Below are 27,442 nucleotides of genomic sequence, written 5' to 3' on the forward strand. Positions count from 1 at the left end.
CAGTAACCTGTCAGGCACCGACTCAGCAAAAATAACAGCTAAAAATAGTGCATTTGTTTTCTGGACGAGCTGAGTCAGCGCGAAAATTACCGATTAGCAGTAACACGAGTGCGAGTGATGTAGTAGTGATATTAAGGCACAAATAAACTGTTAAGTTTAGTCAGTAATTTAACTAAAGGAATCGGTTAATTGACACTTACAAAAGAACATCAATTGGGTCCTTTTTTATTTATCAGAAATTCTTGCTTGAATCTTACAACTGACAGCTTTTAATCGTAACCTTGGCGTCGTTCCATCTATTTTCCTCATTTAGTCCGTGAATCCTAAGACTGTTCGCCGATTTCGGCGCCAACAAAAAGAACATCATCGAATGATGTTTTACTTAAGTAACCGCTGATAGTGGTCAAAATATTCAGAAAAGTACAGCATTTCCTTGGCAGTTTTTATTTTGACCTCAACTCAACAAAGTAGAAGACAAAAATTAAACAAAGAGACAACAGCACGCGCAAGACTTGCTCGAGCATGTAGGGGAAATAAAACGCAATATTAGAACTTCGACGAACGATTCACTCACAAATTTATAAAAGCATCTTAGAAGTGTCCCCAAAAAAATTAACGAAAAGCTTTCTACATTGCACGATTATCCCGTTTTTTGAAACCTGTCAGTCTGTGGAAAAACCAAACATGGTTAAGCTGTGCTAAATTAAAGTGAACACTAGTTCATCGGCCGGGAAAGCAAACGGGAAACATAAACTTAATCCGGTTACACAGTATCAGTCACCAAATCAGCTTAGAATGACGGGAGAAATTTTTCTCGAAGCTCACAAGTTTCATCAATTGATCTTAAAATAGAGCCGTGTGGATCAAACCCGTGTCCAGGCTGGCCCCCACCACTTCCGGTTCCTTTTCGAAGAGTGTTGTAAACAGGAAGATGAGAAGAGGGGGAAGAAATGGAGGGGGGGGGGGGGACTAGCTCATCATAAGATAATGATACAAAGAAATACGAAAACCAAAAATGTAAGATCTACAAGTTATCTTATCACTGACTGGGTCTTTTCCTCCTTGCAGTGACCTCATGCGACAGTCTTTAAAAAGAATTTATATTCTCTTCTGGGTAGATGTTGGGTAAATACTACGGCAGAAAATTATGTGGAGTGCCTCCCCCGGTCGTAATCAAGTGGAAAGACAAAAAAAATCAAAACAGTTGATCAGCTGATTCATTTTGAACAAAATACGTCGAGGCAGCGTTCACCCTTCCTGGAAACTCACGCCACTCACAAGTGGCATACTTCCAATTAAAATAATTCGGAAAACCTTAGCGATGACACAGCAAATGATATATAAGGACGCTTTGATCAGCAGAGTTATCAGTTCATAAGGTGAGCTTTGAAAGAGACAACGCTTTCCGACGAGGAACTTCCGCCTAGATCAGCAATATAAATCGTACAAATATGGAGGGTAAGCCTTGAGGATGTTGTATCTTCAGTACGATTCATTGTTTCAGTTCTTCTTTTTAAACTGAGTTTTGGTGAGGTTAAGATCTACATTCTTGATCGTATTTCGCAACTCTTTCCTAGAAACTGAGCAATCTTGTGTTCTGGGAATTTCAGACATGATTCGTGAATTTGTGTGATGTATTTGAAAACAAATTTAATGTTAAGTTAAGATTATGCCGGATTTTAGGTGTTTTTCCTAGTAAATATTCGTTTTAAATTTTCTTGGCTTTTTATCTTCCAAATCTCATTGTCCTAATAAGAGACTGAGGTTATCCGAGCGTATTCGTAAACGTTTAGCCATGCTTAGGAAGAGGAAACTTATTTCTTTCCCGTAACTACAGGAGAATACAAGGTGACTTTAGTGGTGTACAGTGGTGTTCCTGATCCTATTTGGTCAGTTCACTCTCATCATGGAAACTTCGAGGAAATGAAACAGCTTCTCGACGGCGCTAGGGCCAAAGGTGTCGCTTACCGTCACCAAAATATGCCTGCCATTCTTGGATACAAAGGTTTTTTGATACATGAACGAGGAGCTGAACATGCAGAATTGATGCTAGGCAAGGAGACAACTGCCCTTCAAAAGCTGCTGCTTAGTACCATGCCAGAAGGATTGATAAAAAAAGACTTGCACCAAAGGATTCTGCAGGCCATCGATTCAGGAGCTGTCTCTCCTAACTTGAATGTGTCTCGTTCGCACGCTCCCAGTACTGGAGGCGGCAAAGTAGACGTCGATGTGATACAGCATTATGCACCTAAATATAATCCGAAAAGGTGGAATAACCAATGTGTCCAGCCCTATAACAACTGCTACAACTACGCAAACCAAAAAATCACCAACACCTTTGCCCAGCCTGGCTATGCCAGCGGCCATCCTATTACACCGCCTCTTACTGCAGCCAAAACCCTCGAGGCCTGTGAAAGTGATGGTTTGGTGAAGATGGATGTGGATCCGAGTGCGCCTGTGCCTGAAGCACCACCACAGCCAAACTGCCTAATTGCATTGATGGTCCAAGAAGGTAAGAAACAAATCCTGATTTGCTGAGCTTCCTAAAAAAAATGGCAATAAAAAAAAGAATGAGGATCGTACAAGGTACCAGAGCCCCCCTTATGCTCTCTCTAAAACAAATTAAGAAACTTGAAAAATAATAGCGTTTATCAGTGTCATTACAATTTGAACGTTCTTTTCCTTTACAAATGCTTCCTTTTTTTTGTAAGTTGTTATGAATTACGGTGCCACCTGTATCGAAAGGACTCAATATGGGTGATCACCTCTAGCAAAATCTAGTCCACTTTGGCACAAATGCTGTATCAAGTGGACGCGTAAGTTTCCCCTGACTATAAATTTTACATGCTCATGAACATAAAAGAGTTTGTACAAAATCTGACATAATTCCAAGTTATGAATTTGATGATTCTCGGACTTCTCTCTTCCCACCCAAAAAATATCTCCTCCCTGTAATTTGTAATAAGTCATTTTTACAATTTTATTTTTATACCACATCAGATATCGATGATTTGGAGCTAACGCAAATTGTCTCACGTAGTTTTCTTTTCCACCACTGCTTCTATATTTTTCAGGGGTAGATTTTCATTGTTATCGATTGGATGGGGGTGGATTTTGGTCCCAGAAGCCTGGACAAACTGCTGTGACTGACAAGGACGGAAAGGGAAACAAGATCACTGATCCAAGAAAAGCTGTCCCCTTGCCTTACGGTCCACAGTACAAATTTGTCACTTTTATGAAGATCTTTACAAACATTATCGATGGTCCAGAATAATTTTTAGAGAAACATTTGCTGCACCTAAACTTCTGCATTATAAGAGGTTATTTTCTTTCTTGCAATTCAGTTACGTAGTGACTCGTATTTTGAATAACTACTCTTAAATTTAGCAAGTTAACTTTATCTTTTTGTGATTTAAGGGACAAAAATGATGTGAGCGTTGATTAAGGGTGCCTTGAAATATGTTTTCCATGGACAACGAATGATGACAAATTAATTATTTTAAGTTTCATTTCTCGGGTCTTATCCACTATCTTGCCTTTTTAATGAAAAACAAAAGCAGCTCGTTGGCGTCGACTTTTCTTGATTCAATATAAATGCACTTAATAATCTTTTGCGATTTCAGTATAACTTATAACTTAAGTTGGTTTCAGTCCATGGAGTCCATCATCATTATGAGATTAATGACCAAGAGAAGAGGTTTAAAGTAAAAAAAAAAAAAAAAGAAACTCAGGCCTAGTTTGCAAGGAAAGAGAAATATTGTACAATTATTTAGTCAAATAAACTTTTCCTGAAAAATCTCACTTTTTTTTTTTACTTCCACTTTGTTTATCCTCACGAATAATAGATATTGTCACACAAGGGGAGGGGGGTGAGGTAGGGCCGAGAGAGGGTGCACTTTAAAAGAAGTTTTATAAGAGAACTCAAAAGAGGCTCACTGACTGATCGAGTCAGACTACTTAATATTATTGTAAAAAGAATTTTGAAAAAATCTTATGCTTTGGTTGATTCAGTAATTGTTTACTTTTCAAAAAGCTTACACTTTGTTCATAATTACAGTGTACTTCATTCACAAAGCTTACGCTCTATGATCATTAAATCAATTCAAATTTCTAAAACTACAAGGCTTCTGTTTTATTTAGACTCAATCGCTCTGTAAATAAACACAAAAGGTGCATTATGTTTCCACTCAAACACCTCTCACATGATCACCAGTAGAGGTGGCTCTGTTCCCATTCTGTCCTTATAAACTTTGCCGCTAACTTGATCACGATGCCTACGCTCAGAGTACACTCAATCGCTCCATACAAGGTGAAAAACATCGAGCCTGCGAGTGCTGCGAATGTTTCTAAAACACCATGTGCCCTTTGAGTTTCCTCACGTAACGAAGACAACTTAGCAGGAATCGATGGTTGTGTTACTCGTAGATCTAGAGTAACGAAACAAAGTGTCACGAGGAATGAAGTGTTCACCTGATTTGTTCAAGCTTGTCATGCACCTGTTTTTCAGTCATCTTCAGGCCTGGGCCAGCTAGCGAATACCTTGGAACTTAATGTCAGCAGAAACTCAACTGATGTAACCTGATAATCGAGATTATTTATCTAATCCTGATCAGTTACTTGCCCAAAGGGAATATTGTAACTTTGGCCCTGTCCTAGTCTAGCGATGTTACGTAATCGATTCTAATGGGCGCATTTTGTCGCAATATTGCTCAGAACTTTACCCGAAGCACATTTTAGATGGCTTAGTTCAACTCGCGATTAAAATCAAAGTAATTTGTATGTCCTCTCGTTATACTCACTTACCTATTTGCTGGTTTCTTTGTCTTGACTTGCAGTACCAAAGCAGTATTAGGGTCGTTCATTCCCTCCCATAACCATGTCAGTTTGTCACGGGGGTGTCACGCGAGACTTGCAATTAATTTGCGCTACAGATTTGGCAAGAGGAAATTGTATAAGAGGTGCTTTAATAAGAGTGATATTTCTAATAAAAAATCGAACTGCTTTGAAAATGTTTATCCTATGAGAGACCGGTTTAGCCAATCTTAAAGCAAAAAGTAAAGCTGGATTAACGCATTTGTAATCGAGTGTTCTCTGTCGCCTCTGAGGTAAGACTGACATTGATGTAGTGTTCAATTCGGAAGTACTCAATATAGGTAAATGATCGAATTTTGCCTTTCACAACTTTTTGATACCTGTAAGGTAGAACGGAAACAAAGAACTTTCAAGTATTCCGCAGAATGACGAAAACATTCAGCTTGTCATAATTTTTTTTATCGATAAATCGAATCAAGGCATGTCAGGGGAAAGTTTAATTCAGTATTTCTGTTTGAATTGTTCGTTGCCAAACCTACGCAAGTTGAGTTTCAGAAATATGGTCATAGCCGCCTAAATAAATCGGATTTAAAATATTGAGTATTCACTTTCCGTAGGAAATTAATTCATACGAAAGAATGTACAATGAAACCTTTGAGATTTTATTTGATAGAACATCATGGCTAATTTTAGCATGTTTTGTTTTTTACAGTATGAACAATCACTTTTTTCGCCACAAAGAACATTTTCCCCTTCTTGGTACAAAACATAAGCAATAAGCTCGCTTCCTCTTTTTTTCTTTTCTTTTTTTTTTTTTTTTGCTAATTGTCAGCTAGATCGTAAAATTAAATATCTACAAAGTCACTCCGTATGTAAGTTAACATTATTTTTAAGCTAATTAGTCCAGTATCGTCTCTATCATAATAATTTACATCTGTGAAATAAATAAATTATTTAGCATGACGGTTCCTCTGGATTTTCCTCATCTTATCAACATCTTGTGAATCAGTCACTTCCTCAGCAGTAAACTTTTCCCTCGACTTCTTCGTAAAAATCAGTTCACCGCCATTTCTTGCGATTAAGTCGTGGTAGAGTTTGTTCAAAGGGCTTCCTTGCCAGATGTCTTGAAATAAATTCCTTCTCGATTTTCGTGGTTCACTTCATCCACAAAACATAAATTTTCTCACGCATAAGTGTAAAAGGTGGTAGAATAATATAAAACCAGCGGTATTCACCTCAGTGCTTCTGGGCTGTAGTATAATTTCTTCACGGCTCAGAGCGGTCTCACTGCGAATGCTTTACACCAGTACGAGTAATGTCGGTACGAGATGAGTTCTAGTTGATTCTCGTTTCAACAGGCAGAACCATTTTTCAGACGTCAAGTAGAATGAAAATCAATTCTATTTTCATAAGTTCGACAAAAACTGGGCTCTCTTTTAATAGTTATCCAAGCGTTACTAACTGGAGTTTTATATTATCAATGTAACTCTGTTGTCACGTTTCTTTCTAAGAATCTCGTACTCGGACGAACCTCCTACTGGTGTAAAAACTAATTATAAACACAAGCAGTGAAACATCTGTCCCGTACTGAAATGAATCGTGTATTGGTATGAGAAAGGACATGTTGACGCCTCCAAAATTTGCCAGCTGAAAAACCTGAATAACTGGCTCCCTGTTTTCACTCCTTTGAGCTCGCACTGCTTGATTCAAATTGTCTCCAATGTTAGCAAGTAATCTTCCAACTTCTCTCGTTGATGTTTGTTCAACTTGCATATCACTTCCAGAGGATTCGTCTCCAGAGTTGCGTTTGTTTCCTTCTGTGAGCATTTTAGATGTGTTGGAATATCTGCTTATACCAAGCACTTTTCTGACACCTCGGTTCTCTGATAAGAAAAATGACGAAAAAAAATTGTAGTAGTCCGTCTTTGAGAAAGTCAGTTATGAAGTCGTGTCAGAAAGTGAAATACGTATGTAATGAAAGGCCGCTTAACCCTTTACGTAGTAAGTTGTGCGTCAATGATAAAATCCATGAAATTTTCATTACATTAGAAAGTTCACGGATTAAAAATCTCTAAGTGACTATGACTCAGGGCTCGGATAAAGTCAGATTCGTCATTTTCAAGATAATATTGCTTAACTGAGGTAGACCTACTACGCGCTTATTTCAGACTGGTCAAAAAAATACATTTGTTTGTGTATTTTATTATTTTTGTGTGTTATGCTATAGGATGCTCCTCGGTGTTGATGAAGAAATGTGTCGTGAACTCTGCCTGTGTGTACGTGAAATAATTTTATTAAAGTTTACCTTGTCGTGGAAACAGGTTGTAAAATAATCATAAAACATGCACGGAGAGAACACGCCCTCTTGGGCCAAGGTCGTACACGTTCTCTCTTTTAACTTTGTCACAAAGATTTGTCACGTGATTTTCACATTTGAAAACAAAGATCGATTGTTTTGGATATTATCTACATTTTTGGAAAAGAAATTCGATATCAGAAGTTCAAGAAAACAGCAAACTTGATTTGGAAAAGTGAAACCAACTAGATTCTAATCTTCCAGGAAAGCAAAACTTTCTTATTGTAAAGCTTACTTCAACTTGCCAGTTTTTACAAAGGAAACGAACTGGGGAAGCTTAAAATCAAATGTTGGGCCGTGAAATGTCCAATCTTTTTTTAACTATCGTAATGAAGTTACGGTAGGTAAAAAAAAAACTACTTTTAAAAAATTGGATATGAATATTTCGCTCAACACACCTGTTGGAGTTCTCTGCGTATATCACTGCTACCTGCCTCCAGGCTAGTTTGAAGCAATTTGTTTTCTGATCGAGTTCATAGTGACACTTGTTACAACATCAGTGACCTTCACGTGAGAGTCAAGCTTTTCAGCTCTTTCTAATGTAAACCAATGTTACCGGACTATTGTTTCTCGGCGAAAGTTTGGCGCCAAAACTGCTGGGAGTAAAACCGAAGTAGTCAACTTTGCATCCAATTTTATTGTGACAACATAAATACTGAGCGCCACAAAGTCGCAAACATTTTGTAAACACTCCATGTCAACCTCTTCAGAAACGAAAATACTCACGTCAATTCGCTAATCCCTCTAGATTTGTCATGGCTCGTCTACCGTTGAAAGTAATTTACATGTTATTGACCATGTTCGCGGGTAAATAAAGAGTTCTACACCTCAGTTTTCAAATGTTCCAAAAACACCCCGCTTTTAAAAATTAGCTTGCATTTCTTGCATGTGATTACGAAAATTGTTTTGATTCGTAAATGACCTTAATTAATATGCTTTCAGTTTCGGGTGTGTGTCTGTGGGAGTCCTATGGCTACATTTCCTCCGGCGCCATGATTTTATTTTGTCGCGTGGAGTGTATTTTATCCATGCTAAAACTGCAAATTTGTCCACATCACGTGCCATCTCGTGCTGTTCACTACTGAAGGGAAATAATTTCCCAGACAATTCTTCAACTGTGTATATTGACATAGAAAGGTTTGGTGTTGTTTTTTTTCCGGCTATACCCGGCTCAATCACAAATTTACAGGCTTCACCGGCGTTGAGGCGTCTGTCATCGTGTTATTGTTTCGAAAATGTGATGACCAAGCAGATAATTATCATTATCACAGTTCAATTTTTTCTGTTTTACTTTAAATCAATTTTCTCCTCCCTGTTCAAAATTAAAAACATCATCAAACAAGGTTAGTTTTATTTATTGACATCAAATTTAATTGCCTCAAGCCTTTCAGTTTGGACACAAAATTGATTCATTTATTATCAAGGACGAACTCCCAATTGATCGAACTTTTAGCGGTCAGTTTAGTAAAGCAGACGGTTCTAACCCGTCATTCCTTTTCCAAATTATTTTAGAAGGGATATTTTTTTTACGGCATGGCTCACCTAAAAAAAAAAATGTTTCTACTAATCTCTCTGCTGCAGTTGTTAAATTATTTATGGGAAAAAAATCGTGACTCATCGTGAAGTAGTTTACCTTTAGTTTCGACTGGAATGCCGGAAAGGGTACGTCATGTGTATTCATATTGATGGCGACAAAATATCGTGTTACTTCGAGTAGAACGGAAATGTGTCGATCCTACATCATAGTTGTTGAGAAAGTGCTTCGTAGTAAGGAAAAATGATTAAAATACTCTGGGTTCGTATGTAAATAAACCTCTGTGATTCTGACCCATCACCAATCATTTTTGCATTTTGGGTCTCCAGTACGTGCCTTTCAGAATTGATATCATCTTTTTTGCCCTAGGAAGTTAGTAACATGCAACTTGAATACTAAATTAATCCCTTTTTGAGAGCCAACAATTTTCGTTGATTGGCTTGAATTTAATAATCGACACAGTACAGCTCACCAGTTTTGTGAAACCGTTGAACAGAAATATTTGATTGTCGAACTTTATAGGTGAAGCTTCGTTTCATCGTGATCAAACGGGTTACCCCTTCTCGAATACTTAGAGAGAGCTAGGTGCCTTTGTTGCTTGTATTTTCGTAAAATTCATAACATGATGAAGGTCGAATTAAATGTCGGGCACTTGGACAACTTGACATAATTTGCCGCAATTTAGGGGATATTTATAGGGCTACCAACCATTAACTAATATTACTCTGGAAAAATGATACCGTAAAAACGATCATCAACATTTAATAAAAGCGGGAACAAATTAAACTTAACAACATCAAAAAAAATCGTGCCGAAGGTGGTTTCTTTTGTTAACTTTTGGGTGTTACTTTTCGTTTTCGTCCAGCAGTTGGATCCATTATTCAGTCCCTGTGAATATCCGATTGGATGTGGCAATAGGCAAGAAAGTTCTACTCTTGTATGGAATCAGATGCTACTGGACCTTATCACAATTGCTGAATGCAACGTCTTAATTTTCAGCCGTGAAGTAAAAAAAAAAAAGCATAATTTCTTGAATAAAAAAAGAAGGGGGAGAAGAAGAAGTAGAAGAGGAAATTAAGACTGAATTTTAAAAAAGACAAAACAAAACTAAAACATCCGGGAAGTCATCCGGGCGTTTTTATTTGGAGTGTGAATTGTCACATGAGTCGTCACGTGATATGGCATCTTGCATAAATTTGACATCTTCACTTAATTCGCGCACGAGGCAGTACGACGGTGAAGAATCAATCTTTTCTTGCAGAATGACTCGTGTTTTCATCGGCAGATTGGCAATGAATGCCCGAGAAAGTGATGTGGAAAGATTCCTTCGAGGATACGGTAAAGTAAGAGACATAAGCTTGAAGAGAGGATACGGATTTGTGGTAAGAGAAAGCCAATTTGTTCGTCGTTGTAGAAGGAAGCTGAGTACGTGCATGTAAAGACTGAATTTTTGGATGTGATGACTTTTCTTCACAGGAGTTTGATGATTATCGAGATGCTGATGATGCCATTGCAGATTTGAATGGCAAAGAACTGCTGGGTGAATAGTAAGTGAAGTAACGAAAGTTTCAAGCTAAACCTACATTCAGAAACGATGCTAAATAATTTATCAGCAACGAAATTAACCTTGTCAGATATTACACAGAACCTCATTGATGTAACGACTTTATTAAAGTATTATTTTTTTTTTCTTATGATAGGGTAGACGTGACCTTGTCTAATTTAAAGATGGGTACAGTCGTAAAAGTACACCACGGAAGTCATTTTCCTTGATTTGGCATTTATCCATCTACCTGCAAACAAGCATATGTAATAACGAAGTTGAATTTGTGACGGGATTCCATTCTTGGAATAAACCCCTAAAAGTACAACGTAACCCTACTTGTACAAACTCCTTCTGTTGTTTCAAGACTAATGCACCATTACGTATCGCTTTGCTCACACAATAATTATTTCACTTGGCATGGGTAATGTCTCTACTTGTTTGTGCATGTGATGGGTGGGGGGGGGGGGGAGGGATGCAGCTGAGGTCGCCCCTATGAATCTAAAGCTGAAGTAAATTTGATGTTCTTTTTTAGTGTTGCATTAGAGTTGGCCAGAGGAAAGAGAAGTGGTGGTGGAGGAGGTGGGCGCGGCGGAGGAAGAGGCGGAGGAAGCTATGGTGGCCGAAGACCTGTTTGGCTGGACAAGTATTGATAGTATTTTATAGACATTTCCTTAATTACTGTTTTAATTTTCTAAGCCTTTTTTTTAATACTGCTCAGAGACTTTGAATTTATACAAATTTCTTTTGTTTTTGTCCCTACTGGGGGTCAAGGTATGGGCCTCCAGTAAGAACACAGTACCGTGTTATCGTGGAAAATATGTCAAGTCGCACAAGTTGGCAGGTACCTGTAATTACTTAGTTGTGTTGTATCTTTTATAAGCAGGGGGTTGCAGTGAAATCAAATCTGAATCATTGTTAGACAACTTGTGTGAACTAAGAGATTCTTGATACAGTGTTAGAAGGCCCTGTACCATTATTCCTCCATAGGGAAAACTTTGGCTTCTCTTTTCAATCAATGGTAAACATTTGACTTGACTTTTATTGTTAATGTAATCATGTATTTTCCTATGCTATTGCTGTATTTTTTTTTTGTTTCATTTTGTATATACTGTTTATTTTTAGAATGCACCAGAATAATGTTAGATATAATGTAAGGTACTGGTTTAATGGAGCAACTGATTTTTTTTTGTTGTCGATTTGCTTTTCCTACCAAAGTTTTGTCAGGGATTGACAGCAGGCAATTTAGTTTACAGAGAAGAGATTCCCAATTTAGTATTTTTTCATTTGTTTGTTGACAGGGCGTTAAGGATTAAGCGCTCGATATTCACTAAGCAAAGATTACAAATGATGTTGGATCTTTTCCTAAACTGAGGGAGATTCCCCTTGCGTGTCACTGCTTTGCGATGGTTGTGAAAGCTTGCAAATTAACGATGTGAAGTGACTTAATGTGATATGGGTACAGTGATTGATGAGAAGTCTGCTTGTCATCTCTGAAGATACTAAACTAAATCTGTGATTTGTGAGAATTTGAAGAGAGGTGTACTGTATTGTAGACTCAGGTAAGGAAGAGAGAAGGCGATTGTCTTCCCTTTCTGGGTTTCAATCCAAAAGAGTTAGCCAATCATTCTCTGCTGTTTAAGATTAAAAGATGATTGGTAACTTAAATCTGCTGTAAAAGAATTGGGATGAATAGGAACTTAACTTTTTTTGATAAAATTATGACAATCTGCACATTGCTTCTGATTTCTTGAGAATATCATCAGCATTTTGAAAACAATTAAATAAAATTACTGTATGTTCACTAGTATAAGGTTATATGTTTAACCTCGTTCAACTGTTCAAGGAAAAGAGTATTTTGACACAAGACTTGTATTTCTTCGTCATGGTTGCCACAAATCATAAAATGGCTGGTGAAAAATTCTTCATTGAGGAGGGAACAATCATAAAAATTTCATGTTGGATCTACTTGGAAAGTTTGCTCTTTAAGGAGATGACAAAGTCTTTGAATATTGGGGAAAATGTTGTGTGGCTCACATGTTAGATTTTTATGTTGTTTCTTTCAAAGTAGATTGTTATTGAATCACTGGTTCTAACATTCTGTTGTCTGATTATGTGTTAGGACCTGAAAGACCATCTTCGCCAGGTCAGCAATGCAAAACTAACTTATGCTGATGCGCATAAAAAGAGAGTTGGAGAAGGGTATGGATCTTAAAATTGAAATTTACTTGAAACAAGAATTAATAGCATTGTAGTGAAGTTTGCATGGAATTTACTAAAATTGTCATTAATTTAAACACATCCCAAACATGCATACTGAAGTCAAAATGTTTTGTTTTGGTAGATGTGTAGAATTTGAGAGTCGTGATGACATGCTGGACTGCATCAGGAAAGCTGACGATACAGAACTTGGAGGCAAAAGGATTCGCCTTGTTGAAGTGAGTGTGCAAGTGTTTTCAAGAGGATGTTTGTTATACTCTTTTCTCTATTTTGAGTAGAATTTGTTGCTATGAAATACCCAGGGTGATAAATTTATACATGCACTGTATGAGTGGCACTCCTGGCCTGGTGCAGCATTATTATTATTATTATTATTATTATTATTATTATTATTATTATTATTACTATTATTATTATTATTACTATTATTATTATTATTATTGTTGTTGTAATTTTGTGCACAATCAGTGCTTACATGTTTTCAGCCTAGTGTTTCTTACATGTGTAATTTTTATTCAGTAAGTTTCAGTACATACTCTTTTACAGTCAAACTAAGTGAAGCATACCCCTCAAGATTACATTAAGGAATTGATCATTTGGATATTGAAACTGCCAGTCGTTTCAAGAATGCAATAATAAATTGATTGTCTGATTATCGAACCTGCTAGCTGTTTCACGAGTGCAATAATGGTTGATTATTTGAATATTGAACCCGATAGCCGTATCCGTTTTGAAAAGGTGCAGATCATTGTTCAAATTAGAAGTCCATTTCTGAAGTCCAATAAGATTGTTCTATTTGACAAGGAATCCTGAAAATGAACAAACTGCACTGTAAAAACACTGAAAACAGTCGATCGCAAATATTAACGAAATAAAAAAAGCCTTGTGATGGCTTCACCCGTAATCTATTTTTTTTGGCCATGAATACACACAAGAATTTCTACAAGTTTGTTAAGATGTAAATAGGCAAAAAAAGCTCTCAATAACAGTACATTTACAACATTTGCAAGTTCTACACAGCACTCGAACTCACCTTTCCCGCCATGTTGAAATGGTTCCGATACATCATCACGTGTTTGCGTAATTAATCAAAAATGGACTTCTGATTTGAACAATGATCCGCGCCTTTTCAAAATGAATACGGCTATCGGGTTCAATATTCAAATAATCAATCTATTATTGCATTCTTGAAACGGTTAGCGGGTTTCATGTTTAAATATTCAATTCGTTATTGTGCTCCTGAAATGATTTGCAGGTTCAATATTCAAATAATCAAATCATTAATGTAATCCTGAGGGGTACACTTCACTAAGTTTGACTGTAAAATTGGCTGGTGAACTACTTTTAGATAAGCATCATGTGATTGAAATGAATATAGATGATTCAAACATTTCTTCCCTTTTGCAGGATAAAGGCCATCATGGCTCCCCTCCAAGACGCAGTAGTTACAGAAAGGGCTCTCGCTCAAGGTCCCGCTCAAGGTCCCGTTCACGATCTCGTTCTCGTTCACGATCACCTAAGAGGCGTTCAAGGTACTTTGTGTACTATAGTTTATCATGAGTCAAGTGTACATGTAGGAAGAGTGAGGGAAGAAAATGGATGACCTGTGCTCGTAAGAATCTTTGTCTTTGTGTAGTTGAACAATAAGTTATTGTTGTTAGGATTGTATGGGAAAAACAGACACCAGAGACACACTGTATTTTATTGTTCGTTATGTATAATGGAAAGTTTTTATGTTTGATCCACAGGTCTTACTCTCGGTCCAAAAGTCGCTCTGCGTCAAGGTCACCAGCCCCTGCAACAAAGCGTTCACGAACACCTTCAAGATCTCCTGAGCCAGCAAGGGCTGCATCACCCGAGGAAAGACATGATGAAAGACATGATGAAAGACATGATGAAAGACGTGATGAAAGTGACGATTGATTGTTAACATTGGTTGAAATTAACGTTGGCTAGTTTTGAATCTGTGTTTGTGCTGAGCACATCTCTCAGAAAACTGTCCATTAAACCTTTTTTTTATTATTATTTTTGACTCCAGTAGTTACAACAGGAGCATGTTTGTGAGATTTTTTGTGTTTAAGGGCTTGAATGTCTCAACCAAAGACAGAATAGCAGTTCAAAATGGCAGAGTTAATATGAGGTTCTCGCTATTCTAATCAAAGTCAGTAGCTATCTGAGAGTTTTAGTCAAATGTAGTTTTGATGATGAAAACTGTTACATTTAGAAATTTTTGTACAGTTTGTATTTGATTTGTGTTGTAGAGTATTTTAAGGGAAACACAAAACTGTGCATGTAGTGTTTTTGTAGTTGAACACTTTGATTTAATGGGAAACTGTAATTCTGTTGTTACAAATAAAATATTAACCAAATTTCACTCCATCAAGGAACATATTGGCTTCATGTTACATGTAGCTTACATGAATGTTTTTTAGAAGTTTACTTGGCATCACTTATCAGATTCCCATCTCATATGCACACCTGCATGAATGTGATAAGTGCTTAGTTATGCTATCCCATAGTCGATGTTGTGCTAAGTCCATGAGCTAACATCCTTTTCGCTAGTCCGAGGGTGGTAGAAATATTGTGATATTTTTTTCTCCAAAAAAATTATTCTTAGAAATAGAAAGCATTGGCAAACATTCTGCAAAGTAATATTGTTACTTAGTGTCCATTCACAAAAATTACTGCAGGCTCAGTTTGACAAATAAGACTTTCAAATGGCAAATAAAAGAATAAGGACAAAACACTTAGTACTCTCAAACAGTTTATTTAAATTCTGCAGACTCTGGCTAAACACCCTATTAGCATTTGCTTTCAGCAAGGGCAGCAGGAATTACACTCATAATAACCTGGAGATTCTTGCAACCTGATAGTGACCAATGTCACCTGAGAATCACATCACACTGAAGTTTAAAAAAACGTTGATGTTCCCAACACTAACATGTTGGATGTTTTGACAACTCAACTCCACATTTCTTTTTTAACTTGCATATTTTATTTTAACACTTGAAGACGATGTATCTGATCGTCTTTCGCACATTGTAATAATCAGCTTCATTTGTGAATTCCACCACCAAATTTACTCTGACTCTTAACTACTCTCAATTCAATTTTTAATTCTCCTTTTTGACTGCTACACACTCCTTAAAATCAGTTGCCAGAATTTGGATTTACATCAATATAAGACCTTGTGCCTGATCACTGGAAATGACTTCCATCAAACATTTTAGTTTTACAGTAGGCATAATTGGCTTAGATGTACCAGGTGACTAAATATGCCACTGGTAAAACTTTGGAATATCCAATAATGTTCCCTAATTTTCAAACCACACATTAATAAAGCATTAAAAGTCTTCTGGTATCAGTGAATTGTGCATATTTCATTTAATATGCTTCGAAATATATCTGATGGATATGAAATACAATAGCTTCATCTTGGCATGGATATGTTGATTGTATATTAGCCCTTGGACATCTGTTCCTTGAGGCTCACAGTTTTCTTCAGGCTCTGCCTTCAATTAACAGTATTACTGTTCACTTCTTGGAACAGACATTGTCCATGGACTATTCCCTTAGAACATTTTCAGACCAAATGAAGGCTAGTGAGTTTTTATTAGACAGAGATGATAGATTACTTTCTAACCACTTCTGAAAGTTTTGAACCCTTCAACTCCAACAGAGGATTGACTAATCTAAATCAAGGCAGCACAAGGTGAAGCAAGAGTTCAAGATTTCTAGTAAATCATATTCACTAGGTAATGTTTAATAGTTTTGTAAACCTAGGTCTATGTATGGGTAAATTCATTTGATATATAAATCATCTTGTCATGATGTTGCAACTTGTTTTAGTGGTTGCTCAAGGTATCCAGCTAATGCCTCTGCCTGTTGAAACATAAAAATATAAACAAATTTGCTGTAAAAAATTCATTTGAATATACTCTTGTACTACCTGGTCAATACATTTGGTTTCAAAATCACATGTAGTGGGCATGAAAGGGAAGGAATACTAGATGAACGGACTGAAGGAATATGGACATACCTTTGCTTTGAGCATTCCAAGTCCTACAGATTGTTGTGCATAAAGACACAGGATTAGATTAGCCACCCTTGTTATGACAACTTTTCCCTCCTGAACAAAGAAAGAAAATATCACTCATAACAAACTCAACTAACAAGCACAACAATTCAATTCTTTAATCTTAAATTAAGATATTCAGTGGCTGTGGTTGCACTAGAGATTGCAATCATGATTAAGCCTTATTAAGCTCCTGGCTGCCAGGTACTGATAAGTGGGAAATTAGCGAAATCAATCCTTGTTTTACCTTTTAATGAAAATGCCTTAGAATTTGTGTGCCTACCTCCTCCTTGGAAGTGTATTCTCAATTTGGAAGCATGGTCTGTACCTTACTGTTCCAACATTTTCTTCGGCTATCATACAATAAATTTCAGAATTCTGCTCGATAGGATAAATGAGTACTTCTCCGGAGCAAAACTTTTGCACATGCATTAAAATACCTGTGTAACAATAATATTTGTGCAAGGACATGATTGGCTTAATTGACAAGCTTTAGATAAATCTCAAGATAAATCCTACATTTTAGACACTTTAAAATGTGCTTTAGGTCTTACTGCTTTGTGGTGTCAATTACATCCTCATTGGCCATGATCTTGAAAAAACAATTATTTTGGGGTCACACTTGTGAATTAGCTAAAGCATGATTAGAGGTGCCTTAATCGTGATTCAACTCTGTACTGCGACCACAGCCAGTGTTGAACGAACCTCATAACCTTGTCAGAGCTCTACAACAGAAGTACTGAATAAACAGATGTACAACATTTATTTTAACATAATGATAAGTACAGAGCAAAACAGGAATTGATGCCAGAAGTTCTTTGGTGGACTTGCCAATCTTACAATTGGTGTAATAAGTGTAATAAGGAAAAGGAAATCACAGGAAAAGTGTTCCCCAGAAACTTTTTTAGTAGCCGGTCATCAAAAAACACAATAAGCTTTTTGCAATAAGCGCATAACTTGCACTTATTGCAAAAAGATATACATCGGCAAAACAGGCAGAAGACTAGGTGACCGATTCCGAGAACACTTTCGCGACGTGGAAAGGAATGACAGGGACACATTGAAACCAGTCGCTAGACATTTTAATTTACCCAATCATTCTAACAATAATAATAATAGTTAATCTTTATTGAGGATGCCAACATCACAAAAAAGTGGTTTACAGAGGGGTCCTCTAAAAGTAACTAAATATAATATAATTACTTAAAAATAAAAAGAATACAAATCGAAAAATATGAAGATAAAACTACATTATTTGAAAATTAACATGCGAAAAACGAAACTAATTAAAATAGTGCTTTCTTGATACCACGCTTAAATTGGCTTAAGGTGGGCACATCTCTTAGGGAAAGGGGTAAGGCATTCCAAGCGTCCGCTGCAAAATTTATTGTTATCCAGTGCCCCCATTTATTGTTATCCAGTGCCATGTTCCCACCAATACCATAGCAACATTCTAAGCAACATATAGCAATCTGTGGTCTTTCCTTACACTTAGGTAGCACAGAAAGCTGTAAAACTCTTGAACAAAAGCTCATCTTTCAAACCGGCAGCCTAAATCCCACAGGTATCAATGAACGCTTTTCATTCCACTAATTTGTTCGTGTTTTTCTCATTGCCATGTTCCCACCAATACCATAGCTCCATTTTCTGCCTTTAAAACCACACACAACCCACAATTCCTCTATTCGCTCAGACAAAGGGCTAACGCTCAAAACGTCAGCTTTTGTAATCATTACGGTGGCCAATTTACCATTTCAACTTTATTGATATATCCAAATTATTTCGTTACCCCCACCGACGCAGCCCCAAACAGTTTCTTTAGAAACTATCAGCCTTTATTCATAAAAAAACACAGTTAGGCTAAATGCATTTCAGATAAAATCAGGTAGTTTACTGCTCTGTCTGATTCAAGTAACAAGTGTGTAAGAAACCAAAGGCATGTACATCTCTCATGAACTAAATGTAAACTAATAAAACGAAAAATGAATAAAGGGTGAAAGTTTCTAAAGAAACTGTGGTGCTGCATCGGTAATTTGGTATATATCAACTAAGTTGAAATTGTAAATTGGCCACCGTAACGAGTTAAAAAGCTGACATTTTGAGCATCAGCCCTTCATCAGAGCAAAGGGCTAACGATGAAGGGCTAACAATGGAAATGTCAGCTTTTTAACTCGTTATGGTGGCCAATTTACAATTTCAGTTTAGTTGATATAACCAAAGTAGCTGATAAAAAGAAAGATGGTAAAACTAAGTTAACATGTCTATAATGACATGTATATGCTGCAGCCAGTACTAAGCACTACCTAACATACTTGCATGTGACTCTATGTACCGGTAAGAAGCCATCTGCTGTTTACTTATATTTAAATTTGAGAAACTGTAAGATCAGTCAAACAGTACAAGTATACATACCAGTAGTTATAAGGTATAGTGAACAGATACAAACCTCACAATCCATGAAGATCATTTTAAGCTCATCATTATGGAAGGCCATTTTTCCATTCTTTTCATAAGCTGCCCATATACTAGAAGCAATAGCTGCTGTCACTTTAGCATCTTTATTGCCTGATCCAGCATATGATAACAGTGAGCCCTCTTGGTTGATGAGTCTAGAAGGATATTTTTAGGATAAAATAAGCAAAAAACATAACTGTTGACATGTGGTTGTTAGATGAAAAAAAAAAAAGAAATACATAAACAAATAAATTGGATAAATTGCGATTGGTAGTGATTTCTGTCACGACGTCAGTTTTCTGTACTAAATTTAACACACTGCCCATGAGCACGAGGACAGTGATTTTACATTCTTAGACAGGGACCTTGTGGTCACAGAGAGTTTTCCCTAAAATGTACATTTCAAGACTAAAAGCAATTACAGTCAAACTAAGTGATGCGTACCTGTCAGGATTACATTTAATGATTTGATTATTTGAATATTGAACCTGCTAATCGTTTCAGGAGCGCAATAACAAATTGAATATTTGAACAAGGAACCCGCTAACCGTTTCAAGAATGCAATAATGGATTGATTATTTGAATATTGAACCTGATAGCCATATTCGTTTTGAAAAGGCGCAGATCATTGTTCAAATCAGAAGTCCATTTCTGATTGGATTATGCAAACACGTGATGATGGATCGGAACTATTTCAACATGGCGTCAGACATGGAGGGAAAGGTGGGTGCGAGTGTTGTGTAGAACTTCTTGTAAATGTCATAAAGGGAATGTTATCGAGAGCTTTTTTTGCCTATTTACATCTTGACGAACTTGTAGAAATTCTTGTGTGTATTCATGGTCGAAAAAAATAGTTTACGGGTGAAGCCATAGCAAAACTTTTTATTTCGTTAATATTTACGATCGACTGTTTTCGCAGTGTTTTTACAGTGCAGTTTGTTCATTTTTAGGATTTAGGATTCCTCGTCAAAATAGAACAATCTTATTGGACTTCAGAAATGGACTTCTAATTTGAACAATGATCCGCGCCTTTTCAAAATGGATACGGCTATCGGGTTCAATATTCAAATAATCAATCCATTATTGCATTTGTGAAACGGCTAGCGGGTTCAATAATTAAATAATCACTTCATTATAATTGCATTCTTGAAATGACTGGTGGGTTCAATATTCAAATAATCAATCCACTATTGCATTCATGAAATGGCTAGCGGGTTCAATAATCAAATAATCAATTCATTAATGTAATCTTGAGGGGTATGCTTCACTTAGTTTGACTGTAAAAGCTTGTTGTTTCATACAGTCTGTGTGTAACATTAATATGACATGGTGGCAGTGGTGAAGTGTGAAACGGTGAAGCAGTGAACTAAAATGTTGAAGCTCAACCCGCCAGAGATGCTCAACTTTGCTAAGCCTCAAGAGTGGCCGGATTGGAAGCAGCGTTTTGAGTGATTCAGATGTGCTACGAAACTTAACAAAGAAGACGAGGTTCTTCAGATAAATGCCCTTATCTCCACCATGGGAAAAGAGGCAGAACACATATTCAAAGCGTTTACATTTGCAGAGGGCGACAAAAAGAAGTACGCCAAGGTCATTGAGAAATTCGACGAGCACTTTGTACCGAAGAAAAATGTTATTCACAAGCGAGCATGTTTTCATTGCCGTGTGCAAAGAGAAGGAGAAGCAGTGGAAGCTTTCATTCGAAATCTGTACGAGTTGGCTGAACGTTGTGACTTCGGAACACAGAGAGATGAGCAAATCAGAGACAGAATTGTTATTGGAATTCTGGATAAATCACTCTCACAAAAACTGCAGATGAAATCAGATTTGAATCTTGACACTGCGATATAAATGGTGCGTCAGTTCGAGCTGGTAAAATTTCAAGTTACAGGCCAGTCAGATACCAAGCACCTGGGAGAAATACATCAAAAGAAAGGAAAACCCCATTCAGGAAGAAGACCGGTTTGTGACACGAATGACAAAAAACCCAAGAATAGTCTGCCAGTTCAACCTTGCTCAAGGTGTAATCGCGTACATAAACAAGATGAAATTTGCCCAGCAAGAGGGAAAAGATGTTCAAAATGTCACAAATCAGGTCACTTTGTGGTTGTTTGCCGCTCTGTGAGAGAAGTAACGTCAAATTTGGAATGAAATAATCAGGAATCCTTCCTTGGAGCTGTTAATTCTTGTGATGAATTCGAAGAGCTGTGGAGTGTTGTGTTATACGTTAACAAGAAGCCCATCAAGTTCAAAATTGACACAGGCGCTGATATCTCAGTAATGTCAGTATCTACTTATGAAGCCCTCCCTCAGCGTCCTAAGCTAAAGCCTTTGAATGCTGTGCTGTCTAGTCCAGGTGGAATGCTTAAGTGTAAAGGCCAGTTTACAGCGGAAATTTCCCTTAAGAACAAACCATACTCTACTGCTATTTATGTCATCAAAGGAGTCTGTGTAAACAACCTTCTAAGTTGTCAGCATGCCAAATGGGTCTAGTCCAACGCGTAGAAGAATCTGCTGCCAATGTGTTTGGAGATGTGGTCTAATGAACTGTGAGCATGTAAAGATTGAACTCACCGACAATGCAAAGCCGTATTGCATTAATTTGGATATATCAACCAAGTTGAAATGGTAAATTGGCCACTGTAATGATTACAAAAGCTGACGTTTCGAGCGTTAGCCCTTCGTTGGAGCGAATAGAGGAATTGTGGGTTGTGTGTGCTTTTAAAGGCAGAAAATGGAGCTATGTTGCATTAATACCGCCAGGAAAATTGTTTCCTTTACTTCCCAAAGTGAAAGATGAGTTAAATTGAATGCTGGAAGCAGGCATCATAGAAGAAGTTACAGAACCAACCAACTGGTGTGCTCCTATGGTTCTTATTGTAAAGCCCAATGGTAAAATCAGAATTTGTGTTGACCAAAGGAAATTGAACGAAGCTGTTAAGAGAGAAAGGTACATTCTTCCTACCCTAGAAGATGTTGCTCCGAAACTGACAGGAGCCAAAGTGTTTTCGAAATTGGATGCCTCAAGCGGTTATTGGCAAATACCATTCCTACCAAAGGCTGACAACTTTTATCACACCCAGTGGTCTGGGTGTGATAAAAGTTGGTCTGTTTTGGCCGACTCCCATTTGGGATAACATCTGCTCCAGAAAATTTCCAGAAAAGAATGACCAACCTCCTAAAAGACCAGGAAGGTGTGGCCGCAATCCAAGATGACATCATTATCTATGGGAGAACCATATCAAAACATGATGCAATACTTCACAGAGTGTTTGAGACGATTGCAAGGTCCAGATTGAAGCTAAATGAGAAGAAATGTGAAATCCACAAGCCTAAGATATGCTACTTTGGAAGCGTCATTAGCAAAGGAGTTAGCCCAGACTGAGAAAGCTAAACCAATTCAGGAACTTCCTGCACCACAGAATGTATCGGAATTGCGTCAAGTACTTGGAATGATTAACTTTCTTGGAAGGTTCCTACCAAACCTGTCACATGTAATAAGTCCAATGAGCAAATTGCTGAAATCTGACAGTACCCGCATTTGGTCCCATTGCCAACAGGAAGCCTTTGAGAAGGTCAACACCATGGTAAGCACAGCATCTGTACTAGCCTTCTACAACGTAAACAAACCAACAGTGGTCAATGCAGATGCTAGCAGTTATGGGTTAGGTGGTGTTCTTCTACAGAAACATGGTGGTCAACTTCGTCCCGTTGTGTTTGCCTCATGTACTCTGACCAATTCAGAAAAGAAGTACACCCAAGTCAAACCTAAATTAATGGATAGAGTACCCTTAAGATGTCATTGTCTTCTTATGCGCATGATGAGATTTAAAGTCAAGGCTGAACATGTGCTTGGAAAGGAACTAGTGGTTGCTGATACTCTCTCAAGAAATCCACTTGCAGCCCCCTCACAAACGTCTGACATGGAAGGTGAAGTAAAAGCATATGTTGACACTGCTGAAATGGTTTGTCCGGTATCACATGAGAAGTTGAAACAGATTAAGCCATCGACTTCATCTGATCCTCAGCTGTGGCGTGTTCTTGATTATACTGTTAATGGTTGGCCCAAGTATGCTAAAGGTGTACCCAAGCAAATCTGCCCATACCATGCAGTCTGTGGTGACCTCTCAGCAGCAGATGGCAAGATCCTTTATCACAACTGTCTAGTAATACCTGCTTCTTTACAGTCCAAAGTATTGGAACGTATCCATGACGGACATCAGGGTGTGACCAAATGTCGCGAAAGAGCCAAAATGTCAGTCTGGTGGCTTGGCACTGGCCGTGACATTCAAAACAAAGTTTCAATTGTGAATTCTGTCAAGAGAATCTACCCAGTCAGAGAAAAGAGCCACTCATCACTACAACTCTTTCAGAAAGAGTATAGAAGAAGACTGGCACAGACTTGTGCGAACATGAGGGAAAACAGTTTCTAGTGGTCATTGACTATTATTCGAGATTTCCAGAGGTTGCTTACATGTCCAGTACCACCTGCAACGCTGTAATCAATAAGCTCAAGGATATCTTTGCCAGATGGGGAGTACCAGACGAAATTGTGAGTGACAATGCACCACAATTCTCTTCCGATAAGTTCTGCAAGTTAAGCCACGAGTATGACTTCAAGCATAACACTACTACCCCTTACTACCTACAAGCAAATGGAGAAGCTGAAAGTGGAGTTCCCATAGCCAAAAAGATACTGAGGATACAGGATCCCTTTCTTGTGCTCATCAAGAAATGGATAGATATTCTAGCCTTCTCGGATAAGGACGAATAAACCGTAGGCCTCGTCTCCTGCAGGGTTAGGGGTAGGAGACATTAATTTCCCGCACACGAGATTACTGTGTGGTGGTTGTCCTCACCTGGATGGGATGGGTGGGTATTGGCCCTGAAAAGCCCCTATTGGGAGTCGTCAATTAACCTATGTATGTATGTCCTATAGAGCAACGCCCCATACAGCCACAGGTGCAAGCCCTTGTCAGCTGATGATGAGAAGAGAAATTCGCACCCTTTTACCTACACTGGAATCGAACTTGAAGCCAGTTTTCCCAAACCAAGAAGCAGTTAGCAGCAAGGATGAGAAAGCCAAAACTACCTATCATCAATACTTTGATAAGGGGCATGGAGTGAAGTCACTTCCTGAACTACAGCCAGGGAATGTAGTCAGTGTCAAGCTAGACCAACAAAAAGGATGGAAGACACCTGGAAAAGTCATTGCAATAAGCTATACTCCTAGGTCATATGTCATCAAGACACCATTAAGCGTGATGCATAGAAACTGCAGACACCTGCATAAAGTGACAAGGCCCAATGGAGTTGGGATACCTGAGGAGCCAGAGCTGGATCTAGAGCTCGAATCACGAGCAGAAGATCCAAGTGCAGGATATCCAGATGCCGAACTAGAAGAGCAATAACAGATTGTGAAACTTTGTAGTGTAATGACGATGGGAGCCTACTCTGCAAATGTACAGCCCAGTCTACCAGAAGTGAGAACATCCAGTGGATGCATTAAGCAGAAGCCAGCACTACTTAGAGACTTTGTTCCTTGATTGTGCTTTATATGGACTGATTGAACCTCAAAATATGTAAAGTTAGTTTTCTGTATACAAGTTTTCAAGATAGTTCTGTTATGTTAAGTCTTGCAGTAAATGGTTTGAACCCGGGGGTAACATGTGAAGGTGTAGTCTGATCGTCCAGGTGAGTGTAGTCCTGAGAAGGACTGTTGTCGGTGGCAGTGACTGACGTTTCGACAACCTGTGCGGAAGTCATCATCAGAGTCAAGTGAGTGATTGTTGTCAGTAGAATGTTCTTATTCCAGTTCGTGTGAAATGATCGGTTGGTTTTGCCGTGATGTTATTGGCTGTAAGACTCAAGTGACGTAAGTCGTTCGTGATTGGTCTGTTTCGGTCTGTCGGTAAAGCTAGGTTGTTCTTTTTCGGTCCTTTGTGATGTTTATGTCGTGAATGAGTCGTTTGTATGGGGCGGGTAGTTGTTGACATCTGTTTAGGGGAGTCTGTTCTAAGTTAGTAAACCAGCTTTCCAGAGTCAGTCGTTGAAAATAGTCAGTGCTGTAGGTTAGGCATTGCGCAGAGTCCCAGTCAATGTTGTGGTTGGTAAGTCGATGGTGTTCAGCAATGTGATTGCTGACATCACCTTTCCTCGTCGCCCGTCTGTGTTCAGTCAGTCTTGTTCTCAGCCTCCTACATCGGTGAGACTGGCAGAAACCTCACAACAAGACTGACTGAACACAGACGGGCGACGAGGAAAGGTGATGTCAGCAATCACATTGCTGAACACCATCGACTTACCAACCACAACATTGACTGGGACTCTGCGCAATGCCTAACCTACAGCACTGACTATTTTCAACGACTGACTCTGGAAAGCTGGTTTACAAACTTAGAACAGACTCCCCTAAACAGATGTCAACAACTACCCGCCCCATACAAACGACTCATTCACGACATAAACATCACAAAGGACCGAAAAAGAACAACCTAGCTTTACCGACAGACCGAAACAGACCAATCATGAACGACTTACGTCACTTGAGTCTTACAGCCAATAACATCACGGCAAAACCAACCGATCATTTCACACGAACTGGAATAAGAACATTCTACTGACAACAATCACTCACTTGACTCTGATGATGACTTCCGCACAGGTTGTCGAAACGTCAGTCACTGCCACCGACAACAGTCCTTCTCAGGACTACACTCACCCGGACGATCAGACTACACCTTCATATGTTAAGTCTGTTGAGAGTTCAAGGAGGGAAATGTCATGACATCAGTTTTCTGTACTAAATTTAGCACAATGCACATAAGTACAGTGATTTTACATTCTTAGACAGGGACCTCATGGTCACAGAGAGTTTTCCCTAAAATGTACATTCATGACTAAAAGCAATTAAACCATTGTTGTTTTATACAGTCTGTGTGTAACATTAATATGACAATTTCCATTAAAACAGTTATTCTACATCAGCATTGTGTACTGCATTTTATACATTTTCATTTGACTAGTGTGATCTAAATTAGTAATAAGATACATCAAGACACTAACACCAGTGGATGGATAAGTGCAAGAACAAGTTATCTGTTGCCAAGCATTGTTGGGATGTACACTGTATTGACCCAAAAGATGACTTTGAATGCTCAGTGCATATAGAGCTGCTAATCATGGAATGGAAATCACTCCTGATGACTATTGAGACCGTCATTTGGAGTCAAACTCACAGTGCCATATACACTGTAGTAATTACCCCTGACCTGACTACTTCTTTTTTAAATTACTGCGATCTAGATTTAAAACAAACAAAACATTGTGATGATGTAAAAAGTTTAAATTTTGGTTCAATTATAACTATTTATGAAAGATACGATCCATAGGGAATTCAGTAGAAGGCTGAGTGTGGAAGAACTAGCAAAGATTAATTCATAAAAAAAGTGTTTATTCTGAAGCGCTAAGAATAAACAGGTAACTACCAAGCTTAACACAAACTCATTTTGTTTTACTTTCGTAACTCCTGCGATCATCAAATCTTTCCCTACCATGACACGTAATTTTAACCATTCTCTGAGTTTCATGGTCGTGAGTAGGTCGCTGTTTAATCACCCTTACGTGCGGGCAACCCTACACCTGTGATTTAAGCCATGTTTAAAGAACTCTTAGTAATGAAGAGGGATGATCTACATTTGACGATGAATTAAGTGTTATAGCAATCGAGTTTAACCACCAACAGTGTATTCCTACGCCATCCTTACAGTGTTCTTTACCCGTTACAAAAGAATCTTTACAAACTCTTGAAGCTGAACTCAGTGTTCAAGCGTCAAAGTGTATGTGTAAGAAAGCTAAAGCTGGAAGACTTACAGTGAGCTTATGACTCCTCCACTGATTGCCTGGCCCAAGATTTCGTTCAGAACTTTCGGCTTTAGCATCCTAACGTGTTGAGATCACGGTCACTCTACTTCGCGTTTATCACCGAAAAACTAGGCATGTGACAATTACCGGCTCAAAGATACATCAACTATCCTTACCCCACTGATTTGCGAAGGAAATCTCTCCACATCACGTGCCTTTGGGACTTTCAGAGTAATACGTCACGTATCCGTCAGTTAGTGTGGCATTAATATAATTAGCGTCTAGGACTTCACCGAAAGGAAGTACGTTCCCGATAGGGAGAGAAGGCCCCATATTCTTCTTTTTCTCGTATTTGGTTCCTTTATTCGGCTGAGGATCGCAGACTTATTTCCCGCACTGCCTAACTTTTGACTCGACCGATAACACCTCTTTCATGGTGGATGGCTTCACTTCAGTCAGGAAGGCTAATTTACATGAATTTGAAAGAATAACAATTTAGCCTTTCATTTATGAAACAGGTTCGTGTATCAGAAGATTTAGCCTTTCTTAAACATTTCTTTCATTCGGTATAATTTTTCATTGGGA

The 27,442-nt window shown here is 38.1% G+C and overlaps 3 protein-coding genes and 1 long non-coding RNA gene across 4 annotated transcripts; 2 read left to right on the forward strand and 2 right to left on the reverse strand.

Annotated features, from left to right (window-relative positions):
- Positions 1 to 1,301: 1,301 nt before the first annotated feature.
- Positions 1,302 to 3,801, forward strand: LOC111337186 (uncharacterized). Its single transcript, XM_022943435.2, has 3 exons — positions 1,302 to 1,458; positions 1,838 to 2,512; positions 3,075 to 3,801. The coding sequence occupies exons 1-3, from the start codon at positions 1,452 to 1,454 to the stop codon at positions 3,272 to 3,274; spliced, it is 882 nt and encodes a 293-aa protein (XP_022799170.2). The 5' UTR covers positions 1,302 to 1,451; the 3' UTR covers positions 3,275 to 3,801.
- Positions 3,628 to 6,323, reverse strand: LOC148721242 (uncharacterized). Its single transcript, XR_015992142.1, has 2 exons — positions 4,804 to 6,323; positions 3,628 to 4,427 (listed from the first exon to the last, which is right to left on the reverse strand). It is a non-coding gene; the product is annotated as an uncharacterized LOC148721242 (long non-coding RNA).
- A 3,573-nt stretch (positions 6,324 to 9,896) lies between these two features.
- LOC111337150 (serine/arginine-rich splicing factor 6) lies at positions 9,897 to 14,844 on the forward strand. The gene is made up of 8 exons (XM_022943388.2): positions 9,897 to 10,084; positions 10,179 to 10,249; positions 10,781 to 10,891; positions 11,020 to 11,089; positions 12,368 to 12,447; positions 12,590 to 12,683; positions 13,873 to 13,997; positions 14,214 to 14,844. Exons 1-8 carry the CDS (start codon positions 9,965 to 9,967, stop codon positions 14,386 to 14,388), a joined length of 846 nt encoding a protein of 281 aa, XP_022799123.2. The 5' UTR covers positions 9,897 to 9,964; the 3' UTR covers positions 14,389 to 14,844.
- On the reverse strand, positions 14,702 to 27,075 carry LOC111337163 (ragulator complex protein LAMTOR2-like). The gene is made up of 4 exons (XM_088734801.1): positions 26,867 to 27,075; positions 18,987 to 19,149; positions 16,505 to 16,594; positions 14,702 to 16,347 (listed from the first exon to the last, which is right to left on the reverse strand). Exons 1-4 carry the CDS (start codon positions 26,932 to 26,934, stop codon positions 16,291 to 16,293), a joined length of 378 nt encoding a protein of 125 aa, XP_088590927.1. The 5' UTR covers positions 26,935 to 27,075; the 3' UTR covers positions 14,702 to 16,290.
- Between the last annotated feature and the right edge of the window lie 367 nt (positions 27,076 to 27,442).

This window comes from Stylophora pistillata, chromosome 10, assembly GCF_964205215.1.
Source record: "Stylophora pistillata chromosome 10, jaStyPist1.2, whole genome shotgun sequence".
Taxonomy (NCBI): Eukaryota; Metazoa; Cnidaria; class Anthozoa; order Scleractinia; family Pocilloporidae; genus Stylophora; species Stylophora pistillata.